General features: G+C 39.2%; 1 protein-coding gene across 12 annotated transcripts in view; it reads left to right on the top strand.

Annotated features, from left to right (window-relative positions):
- Positions 1 to 1,320: 1,320 nt before the first annotated feature.
- Positions 1,321 to 23,948, top strand: part of KCNC2 (potassium voltage-gated channel subfamily C member 2) — a 189,427-nt gene continuing 166,799 nt past the window's right edge. For 2 of the 12 annotated variants that reach the window (XM_067009762.1, XM_067009761.1), the window contains exons 1-2: positions 1,321 to 1,970; positions 3,126 to 3,828. In XM_067009762.1, coding sequence (XP_066865863.1) covers positions 3,145 to 3,828 — 684 coding nt within the window. In that variant the 5' untranslated portion in view covers positions 1,321 to 1,970; positions 3,126 to 3,144. Of the gene's footprint in view, positions 1,971 to 2,486; positions 2,636 to 3,125; positions 3,829 to 23,948 lie in introns of those variants that run through there. The other 10 variants (XM_067009765.1, XM_059081712.2, XM_067009767.1 and 7 more) reach the window with 8 other exon arrangements.

Raw genomic sequence — 23,948 nt, 5'->3', positions numbered from 1 at the left:
GTTAGTAAAATTTATATTTTCACAAGGCTAGGTAGGTTATTATTACACATTTACTGTCATATTGTTAGTAAATTTCTTATAAATGTACACTTACCATATTTTCTTGCATTAGTTTCCTAGACATTAGTGGCCTTCCAAACACCTTTTAGTTCATCACTTTGTTTAGTTATTTACTGTCATAACAGGTAGGAGTTTTCTTTAGTGAATTGTTTATATTTAATTGCCTGCCTTGCAGCCCTGTATATTGCTAAAACTTTTTCATTAGTAACTCATAACTCTTGCTCTTTCCATAATGTCAATATCAGACTTCCTCCTACATAAAACCTGGTGTTTTACCTACTCCATGGACTTAAAGTTCAAGCCTATCAAACTATCTCCATGGACTATGGTCTCTCTCTTCCTTCCTTCCTTTCTTTTCTTTCTAGAAATACACACACAGACACAGAAACACATAATCCATTGGTGGTAAGGTCTGATATGGGTTGCTCTGTGTCTCAGCCTTCCTCTCAAACCTCCCCTCCCCCCAAAAAGAGACGTGGGAGTCCTAACCTCCAGTACTTCAGAATGTCATCTTATTTGGAGATAGGGTCTTTACAGAGGTGTCAAGTTAAAATGAAATTATTAAGGTGGCACCTAATCCTATATGACTAGTGTTTGTATATAAAGGAGAAATTTGTTCACAGAGACAGGCATGCATAAAGGGAAAATGATGTTAAGAGACACAGAGAAAAGATGGCCATCTATAAGCCAAGGAGAAAGGCCTTGAAGAGGTCCATTTCTCATAGCCCTCAGAAGGAACCAACCCTGACAACACCTTAATCTAGAACTTCTAGCTTCCAGAACTGTGAGATAATAAATTTCTGCTGTTTAAACAATCCAGTTTGTGGTGCTTTGTTATGACAGCCCTAGCAAACTACTACAAGGTGCAATAAAAATCTGAGAAAGGGAGAAATTGGCTAAAGAGATCATTGCTTCGTTACTTGGACATCTGTAGCTTGTCTCTTTAGCTTCTGATAAACCTGAATTTTTACTTGCTAGAGCATTATGTTCCTGGAATAAACTTTTAAAACTTGTTTTGTTTTATATAACCATGATGTGGTGACTGGAGACCTACATTTCACTGAAAAGAGCAAGCCAGAGCCATGGAAAAGACGCGAGAAACCGGACACCCTTGTCACCTGTAAGTAGAGCTCTCTCCCTTCAGCTGCCATTAAGAAAAAAAAATGCAATTTGTCTTAGATTTTCTCTCTCACTTGTTGGGAGGGGTGCGGCAGCGGGAAGAGAAAGGGTGTAGACAGTGGGGTGTAAATAAGGCTGACAGACGCTCCAGAGAGGGTGGGAATAGAGCTTCACTGAAGAAAAATAGAGGAACCTGGTTGGTACAACAGAGCTTCCCCAGGTCCACCCACCACCCACCACCCACCACCCACCGTTCCCCGAGCTCTGGGCTCTGGCGACGGGGGCTGAAGGCGAGCGGCGGGGAAGGGACAGCTCCAGCAGCGGCTGCTTAGCGGGGAGAAGCGAGACCTGCAGGTCCAAGTCGGAACCGGGTGGTCTCACCTTCGAGTGGGTGAGCTCTCCGGACCTCGGGTCAGCTCCGCGGCAGCCAAGGCCGGCCGCTCTGCCGGCTCCCGGCGGGGTCGCGGAGCGTCGGCTGGACCCGCCCCGAGCTCCATGGTCCGCCTGGCCCCGCGCAATGGTGACTCTGGGCGCCGAGGTCGGCGCGGAGCGAGCCCACAGCAGCTCGCATAATGAGGGCGGGCGGCGCGGCGCGCGGCCGCCGGGGGCTGTCTCCGCGAGCCCAGCGCCACAGGAAGCGGCCCAGCCACCTGAACCCGAAAAACGCCAACAAGTAGTTTCTCGTTGGAGAAGGGCGGCTCGGTTGGGTGTCGGGACTCCGTCCGGTTGCCCGAAGCACCTAGTCCACTCGGATACCATAGCAGAACTACTTTTCTCTCGGTCTCGTTAAGGTACCTAGAGGCGGGAGGGCAAGGGGCTGATTTGCCGGGAAGGGCGTGCTGACCCTGCAAGGCAGGCATCCCCCTCCGTTCCGCAGTAGGATTGGAGAGGTGAAGCCCAGGGGAGAGGTGGCTGGGAGATTGGAAACGGGGACACTGTCAGCCAGGACTCCCAGCTCGGGGATGCAGGGGGTGTGCCTCCAGCAGCTTTTCCCCGGGCCTCGCTCCTCCTAGAAAGCACCCCTCCGCCCGCAAGACGTTTGTTTTTCTTGGGAAAGGGGGATGGGGTGGGATGCACTGATCACTTCTGCTCCCCAAAATGGATCCTAGTCAGTCGTTTCCTTTCCCAAGTAATAATATTTTCAACAACAGCAGTAATGTGAAAAGGAAATTGGATCAGGAAATTTGGGAGAGGTCTCCTTGGTGAAAGGCACCAGCAGGGACTTTTTTTTGCGCCGACTTCCGCGTTCGGTCTATTTGCCTGGCCCGGGGAGGGGAGTAGAGGTCGCGCAAGGGGCACTCCCCGCGAGCCCGGCAACAGCAGGCTGTCCAGAGTTCACCGAGAGTGCGCGTTTAGTGGGGGCTCGCCGCCCAGTCTGGGGGGTCTCTCACCCAACACTGCCAAGTTGCCTGGGCAGAGAGAACTCCCTGCCTACGGGAACAGCCTCCCGGAGAGGGTAGGAGGGAGAGGGTCTCGAAAGGGACGGGGCACGGGGAGAGGACGGGGGTGGGGAGAGGGGGAGGGGAGGACTTAGGAGGGAAAGATAAGGGGTTTGGGGAGAGAGAGATGGGGAGAGTTAGCGGCTGGGAACAGGTTAGACTTCAGAGAGGACAGAGGGCAGAGAGGGTGAAGGGTGACAAGACGAAGGACACCGAGCAGAGGGAGAGAGGTGTGAGGCGGGTGAAAGGTGTCAAGGAAGGTCAAGGAGGATTCGGACTGCTCTCTCCTCAGTTCTCTAGAAACTCAGTTCTCTAGATAGGGAAAGGTGTGATGCTTGAGGCGGGGACGGGGCTGGGTGCCACACTCGTCCTGGGAGGGCTCTTTGCCCGTCACCTTTCTGTCAGCCCTGCATCTTGGGACTCTCGGGCTGGGAGTGGGGGTGGGAGTCACAGCGCGGCTCCGCCGGCCAAGATCTTTAACTTGGTGCTGTGTTCGCCTCCCCCCAGTCATGTCTAAGGCACAGAGATGGGCAAGATCGAGAACAACGAGAGGGTGATCCTCAATGTCGGGGGCACCCGGCACGAAACCTACCGCAGCACCCTCAAGACCCTGCCCGGGACGCGCCTGGCCCTTCTCGCCGCCTCCGAGCCCCAGGGCGACTGCCTGAAGGCGGCGGGCGACAAGCTGCAGCCGTCGCCCCCTCCGTTCTCGCCGCCGCCGCCGCGACCGCCCTCGCTGTCCCCCGGGCCGGGCGGCTGCTTCGAGGGCGGCGCGGGCAACTGCAGCGCCCGCGGCGGCGGCGACCACCCCCGGGTCAGCCGCGAGTTCTTCTTCGACCGGCACCCGGGCGTCTTCGCCTATGTGCTCAACTACTACCGCACCGGCAAGCTGCACTGCCCCGCCGACGTGTGCGGGCCGCTGTTCGAGGAGGAGCTGGCCTTCTGGGGCATCGACGAGACCGACGTGGAGCCCTGCTGCTGGATGACTTACCGGCAACACCGCGACGCCGAAGAGGCGCTCGACATCTTCGAGACTCCCGACCTTATCGGCGGCGACCCTGGCGACGACGAGGACCTGGCGGCCAAGAGGCTGGGCATCGAGGACGCCGCGGGCCTGGGGGGCCCCGACGGCAAGTCCGGCCGCTGGAGGAGGCTGCAGCCCCGCATGTGGGCTCTCTTTGAGGACCCCTACTCGTCCAGAGCCGCCAGGGTAAGACCAGAGTCGCCCCCTTCCCTGCTGCGCCAACTTCTCCCAACTCCTTTCGCAACTTCCTGTTCTTTACCGCCGAGGCCTCTGGGATGGGGGCAGGGGGAGAAGAGAACGGGGTTCCCTAACCGGGAGACGAGGGGCCCCTCCCGTGCAGGGTAAACTCAGGGACCCTGGCCCCGATCCTCTCTTCTCCCTCCCCCCACCCCGCCCCCCAGCATCCCCCTCCCTCTCCTCCTCAACTGCAACTGAGATTTACTTCAGCAGATGGGACCGAAAGGGCAAATGTCGGCTACTCTGGGCGAGTCTGTCCGGACCCTTGTTCTGAAACCGCTGTCACACTTCCTGTTGAGTTTCTTTCTCTAACTCTTGTTCCAACGTTTTCTTTAGCTCGGATGGCCCTTCAGGCCTTCTGGTCATCACTATTGGACCTTTCCAGTGAGACCGGACACTGCTGCACACCTGACTACCCCAGAGCAGTGGCTCCAATTAGGGATCTAATCTGAGGACAGTAGAGGAGAAATGGAATATATGTCCGTGGTTGGGCCGGGAGAGGGTGTGCCAGGAGGTTCATTTTGTGAAAATCTCCCGAATGTTGTTTGTTCCTGTCTCCTTCCAAGAGAGAGCAGTGCTGGGTTTGCTTGTCCCCGTGAGTTGACGGGATAGCCCACTTGCATAGTGAATTTTGGAGTCTGATGCCTTTCCCCTTGCGCTGTATCTGTGTTTTCCAAAGGTTGAACGCCAATTGGTCACTTTGGTGATCCTGGTTTGGTGGGAGTCTCTAAATTAAAGACTGGGTAATTTAGATTGTAGGCAACTTTATTATACTCTATAGATTGTGATCCCATCCTCAATTTTTCTTTTCAGTTTTTAGCTTGAGTGACAGTTTAAATTTAGTCCTTGATACCCGCGATTAATTCTTCAAAATCCCAATGAAGAGATTATAAAAGTAACTAATAATGGTTTCTCTAGTTTTAAAGGAAAGAAAAGAAATATAAATAACCCAAAATTATACAGTATGTGAATGGTTTTTAATTATATGTGAGAACGTAGTACTGTATTTAGTTAAATCTTTGTAACTGCATGTGTCTGGTTTGCTTCTGACACCCAGAAAAGATTCCCCTTGGGCAGAATGGGAATTCTCCCAGCTTAACTTTGGCTCCATCCTCATTATCGTGTTCCCCTGAATGTCAGAAGTCTCTGCATCTGAGATGTTGTGCAGCTGATAACATGTCAGAAGATGTGCTTCTGATACCACTTTAGAAGTCTGAGGACATGTTTTGTTTTCAATTTGAAATAGAGTATCAAAGAGACAATTTAAAGCATTGCTACTTGATGGGATCTGGTATTTAAATGCATACATAAATTCTAGTATGTCCATGTTCTCATATTTGAATGTAGAATTCCTAACTTCAACTCTGAAATCTTCCTTTTAAGGCCATTCTATAAATTCAGCAAGAGTTGGCAGTCAGGGGAAAAAAAGTGCATATTTATTTATTTAAATTAAATCATAGACTCATGACCCTTACCTCTTGTTTTGGACTCCAGCTGAGTGCTACAGTGCTCTTGCCACTTGGCAGCTAAAAAGCTAATCTGAGTTTGTTTTCAGACTCATCCTATAATTTTCTTATTTTATGTGGTATAAACAAAGACAGGAAGTTTTATTATCTTTCCTCATAATAATAGAATACATTTTATTGTAGACCGGGTTGCACAGAAAAAACTTAAAGATGTTCAGTTTTTATTATTGCTGTGGTAATTGATTCTATTGATTATTGGTCAATGGTTAGACCATTAAACTGAAAATAGTTTTTTAAAAATCTTACCAAATTTCATTGTAGTAATATTAAGGATTTGACCTGCATCCCTTTTAGGTGAGGAAAAGAACACAGATAAATTAGAGGTTAATACAAGGTCAAAGAGCCATTAGAAGCAGAATCAGCTGAGAATCATAGACCTGGAAAATTTCTTTGAGGTCACCTCGTGAGGACCCTGTATTTTGTAGATGAGGAAAATGAAGACTGCAGATACTAAGTGAGGGCCAAGGTCATACAGCGAGTTATTAGCAGAGCCAAAATTATGCTGGAGGTCTCATGACATCCACCCCAGGCCCTTTCCACCACAACCACTGATTATAACTGACTGTCTGGCTTGTGAAATCTCTGCAGATAGTGTTGCTCTTGAGATTTAATGCAAATTAGGACAGTCACTACAATTCTGACTTTGAAGGTCATCTATGACATATGTGTATATATATATATATATTTTTTCCAGGTCTTTGGCTGTACCACCCAACATTAGAGTGCAAATGGGATTCCAGTTTTCTTAAAATGAACCCTGTTTTAACTTTCCATTTTTATTGACCAGTTGATATGTAATGTTTTCCATTTTTTTCAGATTGGCTAACATTTGTGGGACTTGTCTTCAAGAAAATCCCTTTTCAAATTATTAGGGGTTGCCTGAAGAATACTCAGAAGTCACCATTCTATTTAAATGTGATTTAATATTTTTATATGGACACTTTTAGTTCAGATGATTGACAGACAATGTTATCTGACTAATTTGATAAATAGAATTACATTGGGAGGTCACTGGATGAAATTATATTTTGCATGCACATGATTCTAGGAGACATAAAATCAATTATCAAGTGGTTTGTTTCAGCTGTGGTCTTACTGCCACAAGTCTCATTCTTAACAGAAGTATTTAACTTTTATAGGCCCTCTTACTTGTCATTTTACACTAGTTCATCTTTTATTGATATACTTGAGATGAACAATTTTTAACTGTCCAAATTCTATTTGCAATTTGTTATACCTGTTTCAGCATTGTCCTTATCCTTTCCCAACATTGAGGAGATTGGCTCAATTATGTAACAGACATGTTTAATTTCTAACTTTTATGATCTAAAGTGGCAGACTGAAACAAGAGTGATAGGAACTGGATAATTAATTGAATTCTACAACATTGTATTTTTGCCTTTTGTTTTGGTTGGCATTTCCCTCTTCTCTATTACTTTTAATTTATGATATAAATACATATTTGAGAGGTCTAAATTGTTCAGGTTAACTTGGTAAATAAGTTTATAGTTTTCATTTATAAATTGTATCCTTAAGAATAGTATTCCAAAATAGAAATTTATAAAAATTTAAATATAAGTTGTCATGGAAACCTGTTGTTCAGAAAATGAGATCAGGAAAGAAAAGGTGAGATTATTCTGTTGATGCCATTGAGTGATATTTACAAATAGTAAAAAGCAAGGAGGCATAGATGTTTTTGTAAAAATGTTCTGCATTGTTTATTTCCAATTTAATGTCTAAGTTTTAGAAGGAAATGAAGTATGTATACACTTTCCTATGAAGGCATGTAATAGTAAGTGAACAGGCACCAGGTAGAAATTCTTTAATAGAACTTCTAGACTTTTTAGAAGTTTGAAAAATATAAGTGCAAAATTTCCCAACATTACAGAGCTAAGAGTGGTTATATTAGATCTCCCTCTTCTTTTCAGTTTTTTTTTGGGGAAGGAGGGAAAGTGATTGAATTAGGTTCTGGTCTAGAGTGTTGCCCTTCCTTGACAGCATGTATATCTTTGATTACCTGATAGACCTTTTTTTTTTTTTTTTTTATTTTACTCTCAAAGAGAATTTTAGGAAAGAAAAACAAAACAAAACAAAAAAACTGCCATATTTAAGATGTTGGTGTTTTGGTGTGGGTCTGGATCACTTCGTATATGTTCTCCAGACCTTTATCCATATACCACTATATGCAGATAATCCTGACTATACTTGGATTATGATAGTGAATCCACCGTTTTTATAATCTTGAAAATATACACTTTATTAGTATTTTAAATTGTTTTATTTCCACAGCATTACTAAAATATACTTCTTAAAACTATTAAAATTTAAACTTAAATATCTAGAATTGGATTCAGAATTGCAAATATGTAATTTACTTTTTATGGGCCATTTTTTTTCCTCTACCTCAAAGCACAAAAGAAAGCAGGAAAGAAATTATCTAAGTAGCTATTTGCTAGCTTTAAGTGTAACATTTAATTAAAAAAAATTATAATAAGTCAAAGACCATTTGAGTCATATATTAAGATTAAAGAAAGAAAATGTATTAATTCTTGTTTTGTGAGCCTTGCTCCAGTTAAAAGAATTAATGGTCAAATATAGCTTGTTTATAAAATATTGTTCTTAATTATTAAAATTTTAGAATGTTTATTTAGTCAGTGAATACTGATTATGCAGTCACTGTACCAGAAACTATGTAAGCTACTGGGAGTGCATGAGAAGATATAGTGCTTTGCCCTCAATAAGCTCGCCACTCTATTTATAATAAGATATTTCCTAAAACATTATCTATTCAATTAAAGATGCAACAAAATAACCACAAACAAAATTCCAGAAATATTATAGATGTTTTCCTCAAAAAAAAAAATCTCATGTGGAAATATTGCCTAGATGTGCAGGAAAATATTCCATCTAGAAATGATGGTCTCAGGAATTCCCTGGCGGTCCACTGGTTAAGACGCCTGTGCTTTCACGGCAGAGGGCCAGGGGTTCAACCCCTGGTTGGGGAACTAACATCCCACAAGCTGCAGGGCATGGCCAAAGAAAAGAAATGATGGTCTTAAGGTATTGTTAGTCTTTATTTTATTATGTGAAAATGTTAGGCTTTTTCAATCTTGATTTTTCTGTTTTTCAAAGTGATTTATACACTCTCTTTCTGCAGCATTATTGAAGAATATGGTAAACGATGTACATATACCAAACAACTGAATTATTTGCAGTGTGGTCGAGTGTCTTCATCCCTTCCATTTTAATTACAAGTTACGACCAACCATATGACAATGCAAATCCAAATTTCAGGCCCCTAAAAAGAGTCTGGTGTAATAGTCTGGTGTGTTTGCATTTGCTGTATAAGCATCTAAGTGTCCTTTGACCTTTTCCAGGCCACTAATTGTATAGTTCACAAATTAATTTTATTCTTATATTCTGAGCATTGGATAAGATCAGAGAGTACCTCATTCAACATATAATTAAAGAAAAACAGGTAACTCTAATATAATTGTATTTTCAGTAGTGTATTTGATCACAAACTAGGTGATCTGATCCATTGCTGGGGCATTAGGCATGCCAAAGGTGAATAGCTGGACAGATTAGGTAGGAATTTTTTCTGTTATATTTTCCCAAGAGCTCATCTGTAGACCTGAGTTGACAATACTAAATGAGAGTCAAGGAAATTTTTCTTCTCTGTCAAGAAGCTTATTTTCAAAGCAACTGAAAACAGGGAACTGTGTAGGTTTATAAAGAAATGCAGGTCAACCTTTCCCATTAGAAATATGTATCATTACTATTTATTTTTACTACTGCAAATAAAGTAAATGCAGTTTTCAGATCTCATATATTTTTCAAATTCTGAGTCATTTATCCTTTTTATTATGGCAACCTTTAAAGTATATCTAAATGAAATAGTAAAGGACACTAAAGGACTGATAAAATATAAACACAGATATCCATAAGGAAATATAGAGTGGCAACATAATCTAAACAATAACCATCAATATATGATATAAACTTAATTCAATTCTTTTTGAAGTATGAAGGGCTTTTCTTTTGAAAGAGCAGTCAAGATTTTTTTTTATGACAGGATAGCATTGCTTTTTGCTTTTCTCATGGGTTGAAGGGTGGTGATTAATTTTAATACTCTGTAGTCAGTATTTTCTCAGAAAGTGACTAAAATGTAGGTGTTGGGAGGAGAAGAGACTAGAAGTAGAGAATATATGGAAACAGCATTGGAAAAATGCCTGAGTTGGAATCCATGAGACCTAGGCACTAACCTTGATTTCACAACTAGCTGTGTGATCTTAAAGAATTTACTTCATCTTCCTGAGTCTTGATATCCTTCAACCTTATTCTGAAAGAAAAAAATGGGGATGACACACTGGACTAGATAAGTATCCAAACTTCTTTCCAGCTCTAAGATTTTGAGGTTTGGAGGAAAAATAAAAAATAAGGATAGTGATTGCTAAAGATCCCTTGGGTGGGGGGAACAGTATGTCTGCACTGGTTTTGATTGTACTCTAGGGACCATCATCCTAATAGGGAAAACTAGTATGGATTTCTTTTGTTTTTTGCATTTTAACTTTCTGCCCTTTTTTTCCCCTACAGCTGTTGGGTAGCTGCTGCTCTGGTTACCATAGAAACAGGTTAGCTCCTAGCTTCTTGTTTCCTTTGAAAACAGCTTTCTCTCAACCACATATTGATCTCAGGAAATCATTTTGCTGTGGCTCTGTCATGAAACCCATAAAGATGATCGGCTCTGTCATTTCCTAAGTCTAAGATTCAGTGCAGGTGTATACCCATCCGCCCACAAGGATAACTGATTAGATAATCTCAGTTTTATTTCCATTTGAAAAGTGCCTTGTCAAAGACACCAGCGTTTTCCCCTTCCCGTATCTTATACAGAAGGGAAAGTCGTTTTCACTTGAGGGTTTACAGATATGCCTAACACATTGAAGTGTTTACAAAATAGTGTCAAATTATTTAGTCCTAATCTCTTTCACAGCTCATTCTGTCAGAGTAAGCATAGAGAATAGTATGCTGTCTAGCACACTTCATAAGCTTGTATTTTAATGTACTCATTAATGAAGACTATTTCAAGAGAAATATATGTATGTATTATATAGGGCACCGTATTTCTCTTTTGAGAAAAAATGGTTTTTCGATTTCAGTATATACATATTTACATAAAAAGATATATTCACTGTCATACTGTAGATACACACTCAGGGTTTGTATATGTTTGTATGTGTTTATAAAAATTTTATATGGATAAATGAAGGAAGAGACTCATGGGAATATGGCTTAAACTTTTGATTGAGAATATTAATTTGTGTGTGTGCGTGTGTATATTTATATATATATATATAATATATATACTGTTTGCTTGAGATTGGTATATATAACAGACTTCTAGTGTGCGTGAGACTTAGAATTGGAAGGAAACTGGTGATCACCTGACAGAATTACCTCAACTCACAGAAAAAGCAGCTGGCTTGTTCATAGCCTTGGCTAGTTAGTGACAGTAGCAGGGCTAGAATTTAGATCTTCTGACTCCTGGCGCTCTTCACATTCAATCTTGATTGCTTAGTCTGGGTTGGGTTTAACGTTATGTGCTTTAGCTTTGGGGAAGCAGTAAGTATGTTAGGAATAGTTGGGGTAGGGTCTGTCCTCTTCCATGTCCTATTGTTCAGTAATAGCAGGGAAATTGTCACTGTTTTAGATATTCTCTCTATTTGCAGATCCCCTCCGTTGCTGCCTTCTCTTTTTCTACTTTTATTGGACTTATTGCCTTTGGAATTTTTAAATGCAACCCTAGTTCAACCTATTGGTGATGGTTAATGTGTTTTATAGAACATTCTCTTCTCACATATAATTAACTAGATCATGGTTGGCTTTACACAGGAATAACTGGTAAATTAGAGTGAAAGACACTTGGAGTGGTTTTTAAGATCTGAAAATGAGATTATTTATTGTTTGAGGTCAGCAAATACAGGACAGAAAAAACTTTTCCTTCAACTTTCTTTTAGTAGACAGTTAGCCAAAGATGGTGTTTCCTTCCCTGTGGTGGGATGTAAAGCAGCATTATAATTTTGGGAATGTTTGAAAGAATGTATTTTATAGGAATCAAAACAGAAGAAGTTTCTGGTAATATTGGGAAAAAAGTAATCCATAATTGCTATGGTTACTTGACTGACCTTTTCTTCTGAAAGGTTGTAATGATAGAGACATCTTTGTAATCTGACATTTCCTCAGTGTTCATGTATTAAGAAAATCCTATGCAGACACCTCAGTGTCATCTTCATTTTCTGTTTGAATACTCTGGTGGGTTTGCTATCAGATCTGGAGCTTTGCCATTCTTTATGTATCTGACAACGTTGCTGATATCTTTAAAAACTGGAACAAAGGTCAAGATAGCCCTTCTTGGCAAGTGATCTGTGATTTAGTCTCAGCAATGGAAGGTGTTCTCCTTTGAGTTGTCTCCATGGAGAAAGTCCAAGTGACGAAAGTATGCCACCTTTTGACCACAGACATTCTCTTGTTTTATACCAATACTTTGTCCAGAATTTGAAAGTTATTCACTAAATGATAAAATGCAAAAATTTTTTTTATAAAATAATGATACTAGATAATATTGTCATGATATCCAAATAATATTAATTCTAAATTTAAGACAACATGTTTATGGATTATGTTTAAGCAAAAACAATTTGGATGAATATAAAATTATTCATTGAGTAGTTTGTCAGACTGGGCTTAATGAAAGGGACAGAGATTATTCAGAATTTCTGTAAATTTTGTATCTGTGTTTGTAAATTATGCAACAGAAATTCAGGTATAGGGTTGCTGACTTTTCTGTTTATTGATTAAGTATAAAATGCCATTTGATAAAAGTGAATATTGTATAATAACTGTATTGGAAACAATGGCAAAGTAATCATAGCAAGAGGAAGCTTCCTTACTATTGGGTTGGCCAAAAAGTTCATTCAGATTTTTCAGTAAGATGTTATGGAAAAACCCGAACGAATTTTTTGGCCAACCCAATATATTAATTTGGATAAAACTGATATTTAGGAAAACAGAACAATGCATCATTATAGTTTGATTTACTGTTTAAATTGTCCTGCTTCTCTCTTGGGGTGAACAGCGAGAGGGCAATTATGAAAATTATTAAAATGCTCTTAATGAAACCCATCTTTCATATAAATTGAGTAGGAAATGGACAGAACAGAGACAGCTGGCCCTTTTTTTGTGCAAACAGAATCTAAAGTAGCAAGTAGCCTTTTTTTTTTTTAAGCTGGAACTTTATTATCAGGCCTGAGTGACCTATGAGGGTCATATAAAATGATAAGTGGGTGCATCAAAGTTGAACAAACATCATATTTGTATCATGATGGAGAAACATTTCTGAGCTTATGCTTAATTCCTAGGTTCAAAATGGTGTTGACTGTGCTTTGATATTTGGAGTACAATGCTAAAGATATAAAATTCATGCAAATTAATGAAATCAAATACATTTTAATGTACTAATAGGTTGCAATGACATTCAAAAGGGATTAGTCTTAATTCAGAAACAGGATTCTTTAGTTGTTTCACCTTCTTCTGAGAGTCCAGTGCTCAATTTTTAGCTGTAACATGTGCACACTATCAGTTCTTTAGTTTTTTAAAATTTAGTGATTGTTTTCAATACTTATTAATTTTTCTATTTACATATTAATCATGGATTTAATTCATCTTAAATTTCTCTATATAGGTGATTTCTTGGTAACTTTATTTTTGAGTACTTGACTTTGTGCTTCACTGCTAGGTTTCTTTGTCAACAACATTTTGTGTTTCCTCTACCTTGGCTTACATCACTTGGTTGATGAAGTAGTGTGCTGTCACCAGGTATTAGTACATTTTTCTCAGCTAAACAAACTGCAAGCATCAAAGATGAGAGTTTTCAAATGCTTTTGAATCTCTCTGCTGACAGTTATTGAGCTTCAACTATTGGCCAAAACTAGGTTAGTACTGAGAATGCAAGGGTTAAAATTTGGCATTTACCTTCAAGATGCTTGTATTCTATTGGAAAAGAACAACTGTATGTCCATAGTTACAATATAATGCATTAACACTATAACAGAGATATTGGTATAGTGTGGACACACAGATTTGGGAGGAACCCACTCTCCCATACAGAGGAGATGAGATTTTAGTTAACACGCAAGAGATAAACTTTTTTCCAGCAATCAAGGATTAGGTTAACAGAGTAGTGTGCAAACATGGAAGTTTGACAGAGAATGCCATGCCATGTTATATGGGGTAATAAAAGGATCAAAAGTCAGGAGAACAGGCTTCAGAGGAAGAGAGGGCTTCTGGGCTTATAAATGAGATTTTCTAATGAGATGGATATTCAGTCCAGGGCAGAAATAAACACTGTTATCTCAGTTTATTCCAAAATAGTGGTTCTGAAACTTAAATAGGAATAACTTAAGATGATGACTAAAATTTTTACTTCCCAGGTATCGCTGCAGTAGGATTTGGATAGGATTCATATCAGATGAACATCTTTGGGGTTGTAGTTGGCTACTGACCCAGTACATGACAGTACTGTGATGTGACTGCTGCCAAAGCAAATGCAATTTAACAGTGAATTAAGATAATAATCATGCTTGGACCAGTATCAAAGTGTGTTCTCTAGATCTGCAGCTCTTCAGGGTGTTAACAGATGTTGCCCCTCAAAAGAGTTCCATGGACAGATGAACTCAGAGACTAGTTTAAAACAAAGTTAACTAGGTTTTTATTTTTAAATTTTATTATTATTAGTATTAATATCATTTTTACTACAGCTCTTTTTCAGGGCAAAGAGTTGAAGGACTAGCTGACAGATGGTTTTGAGATGGGAGTGAATTAATGCGAAGTGAAGTGGTGTGAATTAAAACTCAGTTGGCTGAGTACGAATCCTGACTGTACCACTTGCTTGCTGTATAACAAAGTTGCTTCTTTAAGCCTCCCTCTTTTCATCTGGACTGGGGAGATAATAATTGTATCTGACTCAAGGAATTGTTAAAAGGGTGGGATAGACCATAGTCATGTTCAGAAGCCAGCATAGTGCCTGGTTCTCTAAATTTTATCTGTAATATTATTATCATCATCGTCATCATCATCACTGTTCTTTACGACAAGCGTTGCTTATTTTGGGAGATAGCATGGTTGCAATAGCCCACCTTAAGGGAACTTTCTAGCATTTAGAATGTTCATAAAAAAATAAGTTGTCTGTTCCTGAGATTTTTCATATGGGTCTTGGGTTACTGTCTGGAAAATTGTAGGAGTAATTCTATCCCTAATGAATAAGGGGGATTAATTAGAACAATATCTAACATGTATCTATTACGTACCAGGCATTTTACGAGTGGCAAGGTAAAGGCATATTTCCTGCCTGCCTTTAAGGAGTTGTGGGGTCCTGAAAGAGAACAGAAGGGAAATGATAGTGCAATGTCAGGAGAGCTCCAGTAGAAGTTAATGTAGTCTTGTCAAGGTGGGAAAAAGACTTCCTGGAGGAAATATGCCTCTGTTGGTACCAGGAGACGAGGAGGAGGAAGTAGCCAGACTTTTTAGAGAGAAAAGCTGAAACAAAGTCCTAAAAGGGAAAGAAGGCAAGGCCTGTGCAAGCTACTGTAAATAATTCAGGACAGCTACAGCATTGCGTGAGGGATGCGGAGATAGGGCAGGAGACAGAAGCTGAGGTTGGATCCAGAGGTTTGGTAAGCTCTGTTGAGAAGGTCTGGTCTTCCCCTGGTGGTAGTGGGGCGCTTTTGAAGGATTTTAAGCAGAGTAATGGCACGCATATTTGTAGTTGGGAATATTATTCTGAAAGCTTTATACTTGAAGAGGTGATTGGGCTGGGGAAAATGAGTACAAGTTTCTCAGAAGAGCTACAGTTTAGTATGTTTTTGCAGTAATTCAGGTAAGAGATACCCGTGATCTTAATTAAAACAGTGTCCAGAGGGATGAAGTAAAATGAACATAGTTAGAGTGTCTATTAATTACATGCAGTGAATGAGGCTGAGAGAGAAGTCAAGAATGTTTCCCTAGTTCCTGTTTCCACAATGGAACAAGACAACCTTTATGACTTTTTTCTAATTCAAGAGTCAGTGGTTATATGATTTGAGAAATCAGCAGTTATTCTTTCATGGGATTTAACACTATAATATTTTGTATTACGTTTTGTGATTTATCTTTTATACTTCAGTACCAATTACTCGATTATTAATAGCTATTTCATTGATTTTATAGTTGTGAAATTAGATGCAGAATATGCCCCTTCAATTTTTTGGTTGCAGTAATTCACCACCATAAAAAGGTGGTGAGGAGTAAGAAGTCCTCTCTACAAGAAATGTCAGCTTTTTTGGTTTAAGCCCAAGAAAATAATATTAATTTTTGCATAATTTCTATGAAATGGAACTGACTAGTTCGTAGCTCATGTAGACTCCAAAGCTAGAAGCTTAAAGTGAACTGGGGATTTAAAAAGTACCAATAAGATTCTGTGGCTTTGAAATACTCTTTGGAAAATTGCTTTAAATAAATATTTCCTTTAGATAAAAGTCCTGGAAGGAGCAAAGGTAGTGAGGAAGAAAAACAGAAATGAAAACAGGCACCAAAGGAGTTAAACTGGGAAGACGATGGTGTGTTCAGATCCAAGGCAGAGTAATTCCTTCTACAGCATTAATGTACCGTGCTATTTTCTTGCTTACAACCTTGTTATCCCTTTCCGTTGGCTACATATTAAACTATATTTTCCTTAGTCTGGCTCTCCAGAATCTGCCCATCATCATAAACGTAAGAGTAGCTCTCACAGCTCTACCAGTCAGACTGCATGCTTTGCCATTCCTGAATACGAGATACATTCGCATTGTTGCACATTTGTGTACACTGTTTTCACAGCCTAGAATACTTTCTCCTCCTCAATTTAACAGGTTGATTCAGTCATCTTTCAATAGCCTGTATAATTATCAAGTCTTACTTGACACCTTCAAAACTCTCTCAAAAGCAGTTCATTTCTTCCTCTGAGTTTCTATATCACTTTGTAGATACTGTATTACAGCATTTAACTGGCTATATTAGTTTCTCTGAGTTGTAGCAAACTACCACAAATCTGATGTCTTGAAACAACAGAACTTTATTCTCTTATAGTTCTGGAGGCTAGAAGTCTGAAATCCAGGTCTCAGCAGGATTGGTTTCTTCTGAAGGTTTTGAGGGAAAAATCTGCTCCATGGCTCTCTCCTAGCTTCTGGTGGTTGCTGGCCATCTTTGGTGTTCCTCGGTTTGTAGACACATCACGCCAATCTCTGCCACCCTTTTCACAAGCTGATCTTCCCTGTGTGTCTCTCTCAATTTTCTCTTCTTATAAAGACAACAATTTTTGGATTATAGCCCATAATAACCCAGTATGACCACATCTTAATTTAACTAATTACAGAACCTCTGCAAAGATGCTATTTCAACATAAGGACATTCTGAGGTTTGGGGTGAACCTGCATGTGGGTAGATACCATTTAACCCAGTACACTGACTTTTCCATTTGGGCAGCATTTTTGTAGTATCCAATAAATCATTTATTTTCTGACTTCTCCTTTTCCATTTCAGTATGTTCTCATTTAATGGATACAGTGTCTTCAGGAATCTCTGTGAAGATACCAGTTAGATAATTTTTAAAGTTCTGTCTCATTTCTGGTATTAACTCTGGTCCCTCTGTGGGTATTTTTTTTCTATTCTTTCACCTTTGTTCTTTTTTATAGTATTTATTTTCTTGAAATATATTTTCCTTTGAAAGAGAGTGGGGGTGATTATACTGTTATGTGGGTAGATAGGCAGGATCATGCAGAAACAAAGAATTCCCTTCAGGGTGGGTAGGGAGGAGCAGGTGGGCAAACTAGGGATCCTCTCAAGGTCTAAGAAAGGAAGCTGTATTTGGGGATAGAAATTTAGTGAATTTCAGTTAACACAGGGTGACCTTTCTCTTTTCTTTTTCTCCATGCTCTTTGAGGAAATATGAGGTACTAAGTTTACTTTACTTTTCTCTATCACACCAACACACCTAATAGGAACTGTCTTCTCTTCTGTTGAATCTCTACATAATTTAGAGAGCTATTCTTTTTTTTTGTAACATCTTTATTGGAGTATAACTGTTTTACAGTGGTGTGTTAGATTCTGCTTTACAAGAAAGTGAATCAGTTATACATATACATATGTTCCCATACCTCTTCCCTCTTATGTCTCCCTCCCTCCCACTCTCCCTGTCCCACCCCTCTAGGTGGTCACAAACCACCGAGCTGATCTCCCTGTGCTATGCAGCTGCTTCCCACTAGATATCCACCCTACGTTTGGTAGTGTATATATGTCCATGCCACTCTCTCACTTTGTCACAACTTACCCTTCTCCCTCCCCATATCCTCAAGTCCATGCTCTAGTAGGTCTGTGTTTTATTCCCATCCAACCCCTAGTCTCTTCATGACGGTCTTTTTTTCTTAGATTCCATGTATATATATTAGCAGAGAGCTATTCTTTCTGGCTATATCCTGAGGGAAGATTCTGTAGCCAGCCACTAAAGTAATTCGGGAACTTCCAAGGAGTTGTCCCATAGCCAGCTCCTTGTCTTAGGGCCCGTTGCCTCTGAGTTTGAGGTTCCTCTGGCTTCTGGATCTCTTTGGGAAGAATTGGACCAACTCCAAGAAAAGCTTTCTCTTGCACCTGTATTGAATTCCATTCTCCCTCTCCCCTGAATCTGCATCTCAATTAGTTCAATTCTGTTTGCTTTATATCTTAATATTTCTGGGTCAGTGATAGCAATGTTTCCTGTTTTCTATCCCTGTGATATTTTTTCATCATTTTTAGTGAGACTTGGCCAAGGAGATGAGGTATACTATCTTCCACTAGAATTTGATTGTATGTATATAGGCTTCTTGCCCATACTAGTTATGAACTTCTGTGTAGGGGCACCATTCCATTCTTGTTCTCCAGAGTAATGCACAGTGTCTGGTAGTTTTCTCAGTGGGTTTTTATTACCATATGAACAATTCCATTAGTTCTCTTGTCTACAAGGATGTGTTCCTCTATGATTCTTCCCTACAAAGTCATTGTTTCTTCTTACCTTCTTTGGGCCCACCTTCTGTATCTACTTTTTGTCTATTCTGGTCCCCAAATATATAATCCTAGTGAAGAAATTCAAAGCTGACGTACAGTGTGTGACTTTATCATTGCTATAAGAAGCTTGTTAGACTAACATTAATTCAAAATCCTAGAAAATTATCACTTGGAGAACAGTGACGCTTTAATTTATCATCTGCCCACTGAAAATACATTTGTAAGAACATGAACTTTGACAGTTAAACAGATGTTTGTGATACTTAAAGTTCCCCAATAAAGTAACAGCATCAAGCTGAAATAATGTTTACATATTAGTGTGCTTTAATTTTTTACACAGAGACATTGCCAATGGGACCAAATGCTTAGTCCTTTATAGAGAAACATCTGACTGACGATAATAGATGGCACTTATTGTCCTGCTTATTACATGGAAACGGGGCCTTCAGTGAAGGGGTGCTGTGTTCTAAGAAAAGATGCTGAAGAATGGATGTTGTAGCAGCAAGAAAATTAGACAAGGAGAACAGAAAAAAAATTCTTATTCATCACAGTATTGTAATCTCATTTCATTTAATATAATGGAAATATCCAAAGGTGACTTTTTCCTCATGCTACCTAGAATACACTTTGTCAATCCAGTGCAGTAATGAAGACCATTCCTTCTAAAACCTAATTATGCTCAGATATTCTCTCTAAATTGTGGCAAATATGAAGACTGAGAAAGACACTTAAATAAACATATATACATTATAGTGGTCATGCAAATAGAAGGAATGAGAAAAGCCTTCATTTATACAAATATATTGTATATGTTATAGAGAACAAGTAAAACTGTATTATTTTTAGGAAAAACCATTGTGAGATAGTAGATAAAATAAAAATTATAAAATAAATCATAGTATTCAAAACAGAATAATTTTAGGACAAATTTGAGTTTTTAAGATAAGGGATCATTATAGTTTATTTATTTTTAAAATAAAAAAATAGTCTTAAATCATAAAAGTAAATGTTTTTATTATGGACAATTAAGGGAGTATATAATATACGAAAATAGCCCTTTTGTCCCCCAAAGGCTATTAGAAATTTAGTATAATTATTTTATTTTTATTTCCTCTAAGATAATTTTAGCCATAGGGGTATAGAGAGTTTTTTTATCCAATATTTAATCTTTGTGATCAGGAACACAGTACCTTCCGATTTTATTCAAATCTGGCTTTACATCTCAAAAAAGAATTTTATCATTTACTTCATATATGTCCTATGTGTTTACTTCAAGTATTATACTATATATATATATATACTTATTTATTTGTTTATTTATTTTTCGGTACGCGGGCCTCTAACTGCTGTGGCCTCTGCCGTTGCGGAGCACAGGCTCCGGACGTGCAGGCTCAGCGGCCATGGCTCACGGGCCCAGCCAGTCCGCGGCATGTGGGATCCTCCCGGACCGGGGCACGGACCCGTGTCCCCTGCATGGGCAGGCGGACTCTCAACCACTGCACCACCAGGGAAGCCCCTATACTATATATTTTATGTTTAGTTGGTATTGTGAATGGGATCTTGCTATCCTTTACATTTTAACTAGTTATTGATGGCATATGAGTAAGAACTACTTTTAGTATATTAATCATATGTATAGTTATCTTACTGAATCCTTATTGATAGAAATAGTATTTCAGTTTATTGTTTTAGGTTTTGTGGATATGCCATATATGTAAACAATAATTCATTTTATAATTAATATATCTTTTATTTTAAAATTTTTATTATATGTATATAATTGGTAACTGTATTTATGGTCATAATTTTCAGATATATTTGTACCTGTTTAAAAAATTACCACTATTACTTTCTGTCATTATTTCTCATTTTTGAGTCAATTTGGAAACACTTCTTTGTGATACGCTATATATTTTAAAATTTATTTTTTAAGAATGAGTTGAGTATGATATATTTTTGTGGGTATTCATAGATCTGAGGATATCTTTCTGTTGCATTGACCTATGAAAATTATCTTGACTACGTTTAGAACTTTTGGATACACAATTTTGATTACTAAAATCTGTGGTTTCTGTCTCAAATTTAGAAATAATGAAAGTAGAAGAAAAAAGAGAATAGGGAAATTCCCTGTGCTATAAGCACAGGCAGGAGCACTAAACAAATCTTGGCCCCAAGAAGGACATCTCTTGCTGCAAGTTCCACTTCTACTTCCACCTTTAGTCTCCAGTTTTCTTGGTATTCTGCAGCCAAGATTCAGAATTGTCCTGAATTTCCTTCTAATCCATTTATGTTCTAGCATAATCTCTCTTAAGAGGCAGCATATTGTGATGGCTAAGAGTAGAGATCTTGGCATCAGACAGAGCTGGATTTGGATATGGCCCTATGACATATTAGGTGCATGACCTTGGATGATATAGTTAACTTCTTTAATATTTTGTCTCATTATTTGTAAAAGAACCTCCTCATAAGATGGGTATTATGAGGATTAAGTGATATGAGAACTAAATGAGATAATGCATTTAATGTGTGTAGCAGAATGCCTAACATAAAGTAAGCCTTCTGTAAATGGTAACTATTATCATATGAAGCTTGAGAGCAGGCTGATGTGGAAAATCTTTAGTCTAATAATTGGTGGCATCTTTCAAATGCTTGTTGTATCCCTAGATCTGGGGACAGGAGAGCCTCTTTTCATTGGATCATAGGTAGAAAATCCAGGAGGCTGTGGGAGAGTTTCCGAGATTATTTGCAATTTTTGTTAATAGCTTGTGGAGCACAGCTGACAACTTTCTATCATTGCCTTGACTATAATTCCACTAAGTTTAGACCCTGTGTTGAAATGATGTAAGATATTTATATTCCTGTACATAATGTAAGATATTATAATATTCCTGATACCATTACTTACTTCTCTGAAAGACATGAAGGGAGTAAAGATCATGAAGCACAGGGGAGACTGAAATCACTTTTGTTTAGTGAATTACTGATGCCTAGGACAGACTGGTACACAGAAGGTCCTCAAAGAAGTGTTTCCTGACAGACTGGCCACTGATTATTTTGTAAGTGGTGAGGTATACTTCCGAGCATGCGGTGCTCCAAAGACTTCTACTGCTTCACCTGCAAATGCATCTCTGAGGAGAGCAATTAGAAACCTTTCTTCCCTCAGCTCTGTGGCTCCCTGGGATGGTTGTCAGACAAGAAGGAACAGGAGGACTCTTGAGCATTGTTACACTGCTGGTATTGGAGAACATCACCACACTGGCAACTCTCTCCACTTCTGAACTATCAAAAGAGTAACAACTAAGTAACTAATATTGTTACAGAAGTAGAATTCTCCCCTTTATTAAGTAGTTCCCATTCCTTGAAAGATTATTGGTGGACTGATTTGCCAAGAATCAGTCAACCAATAATCTTGACCTTCCTAGTCAGAGGTAAGGCCTGCATGAACTGTAACTTTTAAGCTCAAGGGAGGTTTCATGTTTCTCGAATACTGGCCAGTCTTCCCTTCCCCCAACCCCCATTTCAAGAGTTTGAGCACAAGATGCTATGAACGTTGATTCTTAACTATTCTCATCAGTAGATATTTTAATTAGTATAAACTCTTCCTGGATCCTGGCATGTTGTGAGTTTTTGTCCTTAATTTTCTGGGCTATTGTAATGTATTATATGTTTTTATGCCTGTAGGGTTGTCAGATAAAATATTCAACACAACACCTAGTTAACTTTGAATTACAGATAAACAAAAAATAAGTGCTTCTAGTATAAATGTGTGTATCAGATTGTGAGTCATACTTCTACCAAAAACATTTTGTTTCTTATCTGACATTCAAAGTTAATCAGGTAACCTATATTATTATTTGCTAAATCTGGCAATGCTACATTGCATTTTAAAGAGAATTCAGAGAACAAATTTTCGTGCTTGCATTTTGCAGTGTTTCTCACTGTTTTAGCTTTAATTCCAAACACAAATTTTCCAACTGAATGTATTCATAGTACTGTACATTGTCTACTGTAGCTCTAGCACTAATTTTTGAAGCAGTTAATGTTCAAATAGAGAGATAACTTCTCCAGCTGTCCAGTGACACCACTGCCAGAACAACAACAAAGATGGTTGGGTCCTTGCCAGAGGTGATTTCTGTGGTCCCAGAGGTGGAGAAAGGCTAAAATTTAATACCATTTTCATTCAAACGTTATTGAACCAACATATCCCTGTATTTTTTTCTCTTCTTGTTGGCTTTTATACAACCTCTGCTTGCATGTTAATGCAGAGGTGATTTCTGTGGTCCCAGAGGTGGAGAAGGGGTAAAATTTAATACCATTTTCATTCAAACGTTATCGAACCAACATATCCCTGTATTTTTTTCTCTTCTTGTTGGCTTTTATACAACTTCTGCTTGCATGTTAATAGTTTCTTCCTAGCATATTTTACTCAAAAAAGGTATGATGATTGCAAAAAAAGAGGACTTTTAATTATTACTAAATAATTGCTCATAAAGGCTACGTTATTTGAGGAAAACTCAGTAACTGCTTATGAGCTATATAGCGATGCATCTTACTTCAGGTGTGTTTTAAAATATATGGGTATATGCATTCTTAACTTCTGGAAACTTGATTTCTCATAATTTTATTTTATAGTCCTCAGGTTATTATGTTTATGTTTAGTTGTGCTATTTTCAGGCAGGCAATAGTCTGTGGGCAATTAAACTTAAATTAAGCAGTCTGTTCCATAATGTACTTGGGGCAAAGTTGCATCTTGCCTCTGCCTTCAGTTTGGTTCCACAGTCATTCCCTTTGGCCTTCACCGTGTCCCTTCTGCAAATAACTCTCCTTGCAAGCAGAGCCAGCATGCCCCACTGTGAGTTCCGCATGGTTCAGTAAGTGAGGAATAGGCAGGTGAAGGAATACAGCTGAGAAAATAAGGACAAAGAAAGAGGTTGGAACAAAAGAGCATACGCTGTAACTGTAATTCAGTAAGACTGATTTTTCTGGTGTTTGGTAACTTGTCTCTTGAAGTTGGTTCCAACAGAGGACTTCTAAAAATGCTTTAAACAATGGCAATGTCATACTAAGGACATAATCTCCCCAAGAGGAAGTGTGTTCTTCAGTACACAAGTCCTTTGAGGTGCTGCATCGTTAAAAACAAATTCTGCTTGAGAAATGAGTCACACTCTATCTCCACCTGTCGATTCATAGTGCACATTGTGCATTAAGCCTCTGAGAAATCCCATTTAAAACAAAAAGGAAAATTGCCTGTCTTCCAATTTCCTTCCCCAAAACATACAGTTTCAAGGAGTATCTTTCATAAATACTGTCCTTTGGGCACCTTTTAAAAGGAGGAGATGATATCATTGCTTATCTGAGTTTTGATTTGTGTGTTTTTAAAGCCATTGCTGTGGAGTCACATATTGCAGGAAAGGTGTTAAAATGGCTAATGAA

Source organism: Kogia breviceps, chromosome 12 (genome assembly GCF_026419965.1).
Source record: "Kogia breviceps isolate mKogBre1 chromosome 12, mKogBre1 haplotype 1, whole genome shotgun sequence".
Lineage (NCBI taxonomy): Eukaryota > Metazoa > Chordata > Mammalia > Artiodactyla > Physeteridae > Kogia > Kogia breviceps.
This window is presented reverse-complemented; position numbering and strand designations above follow the sequence as displayed.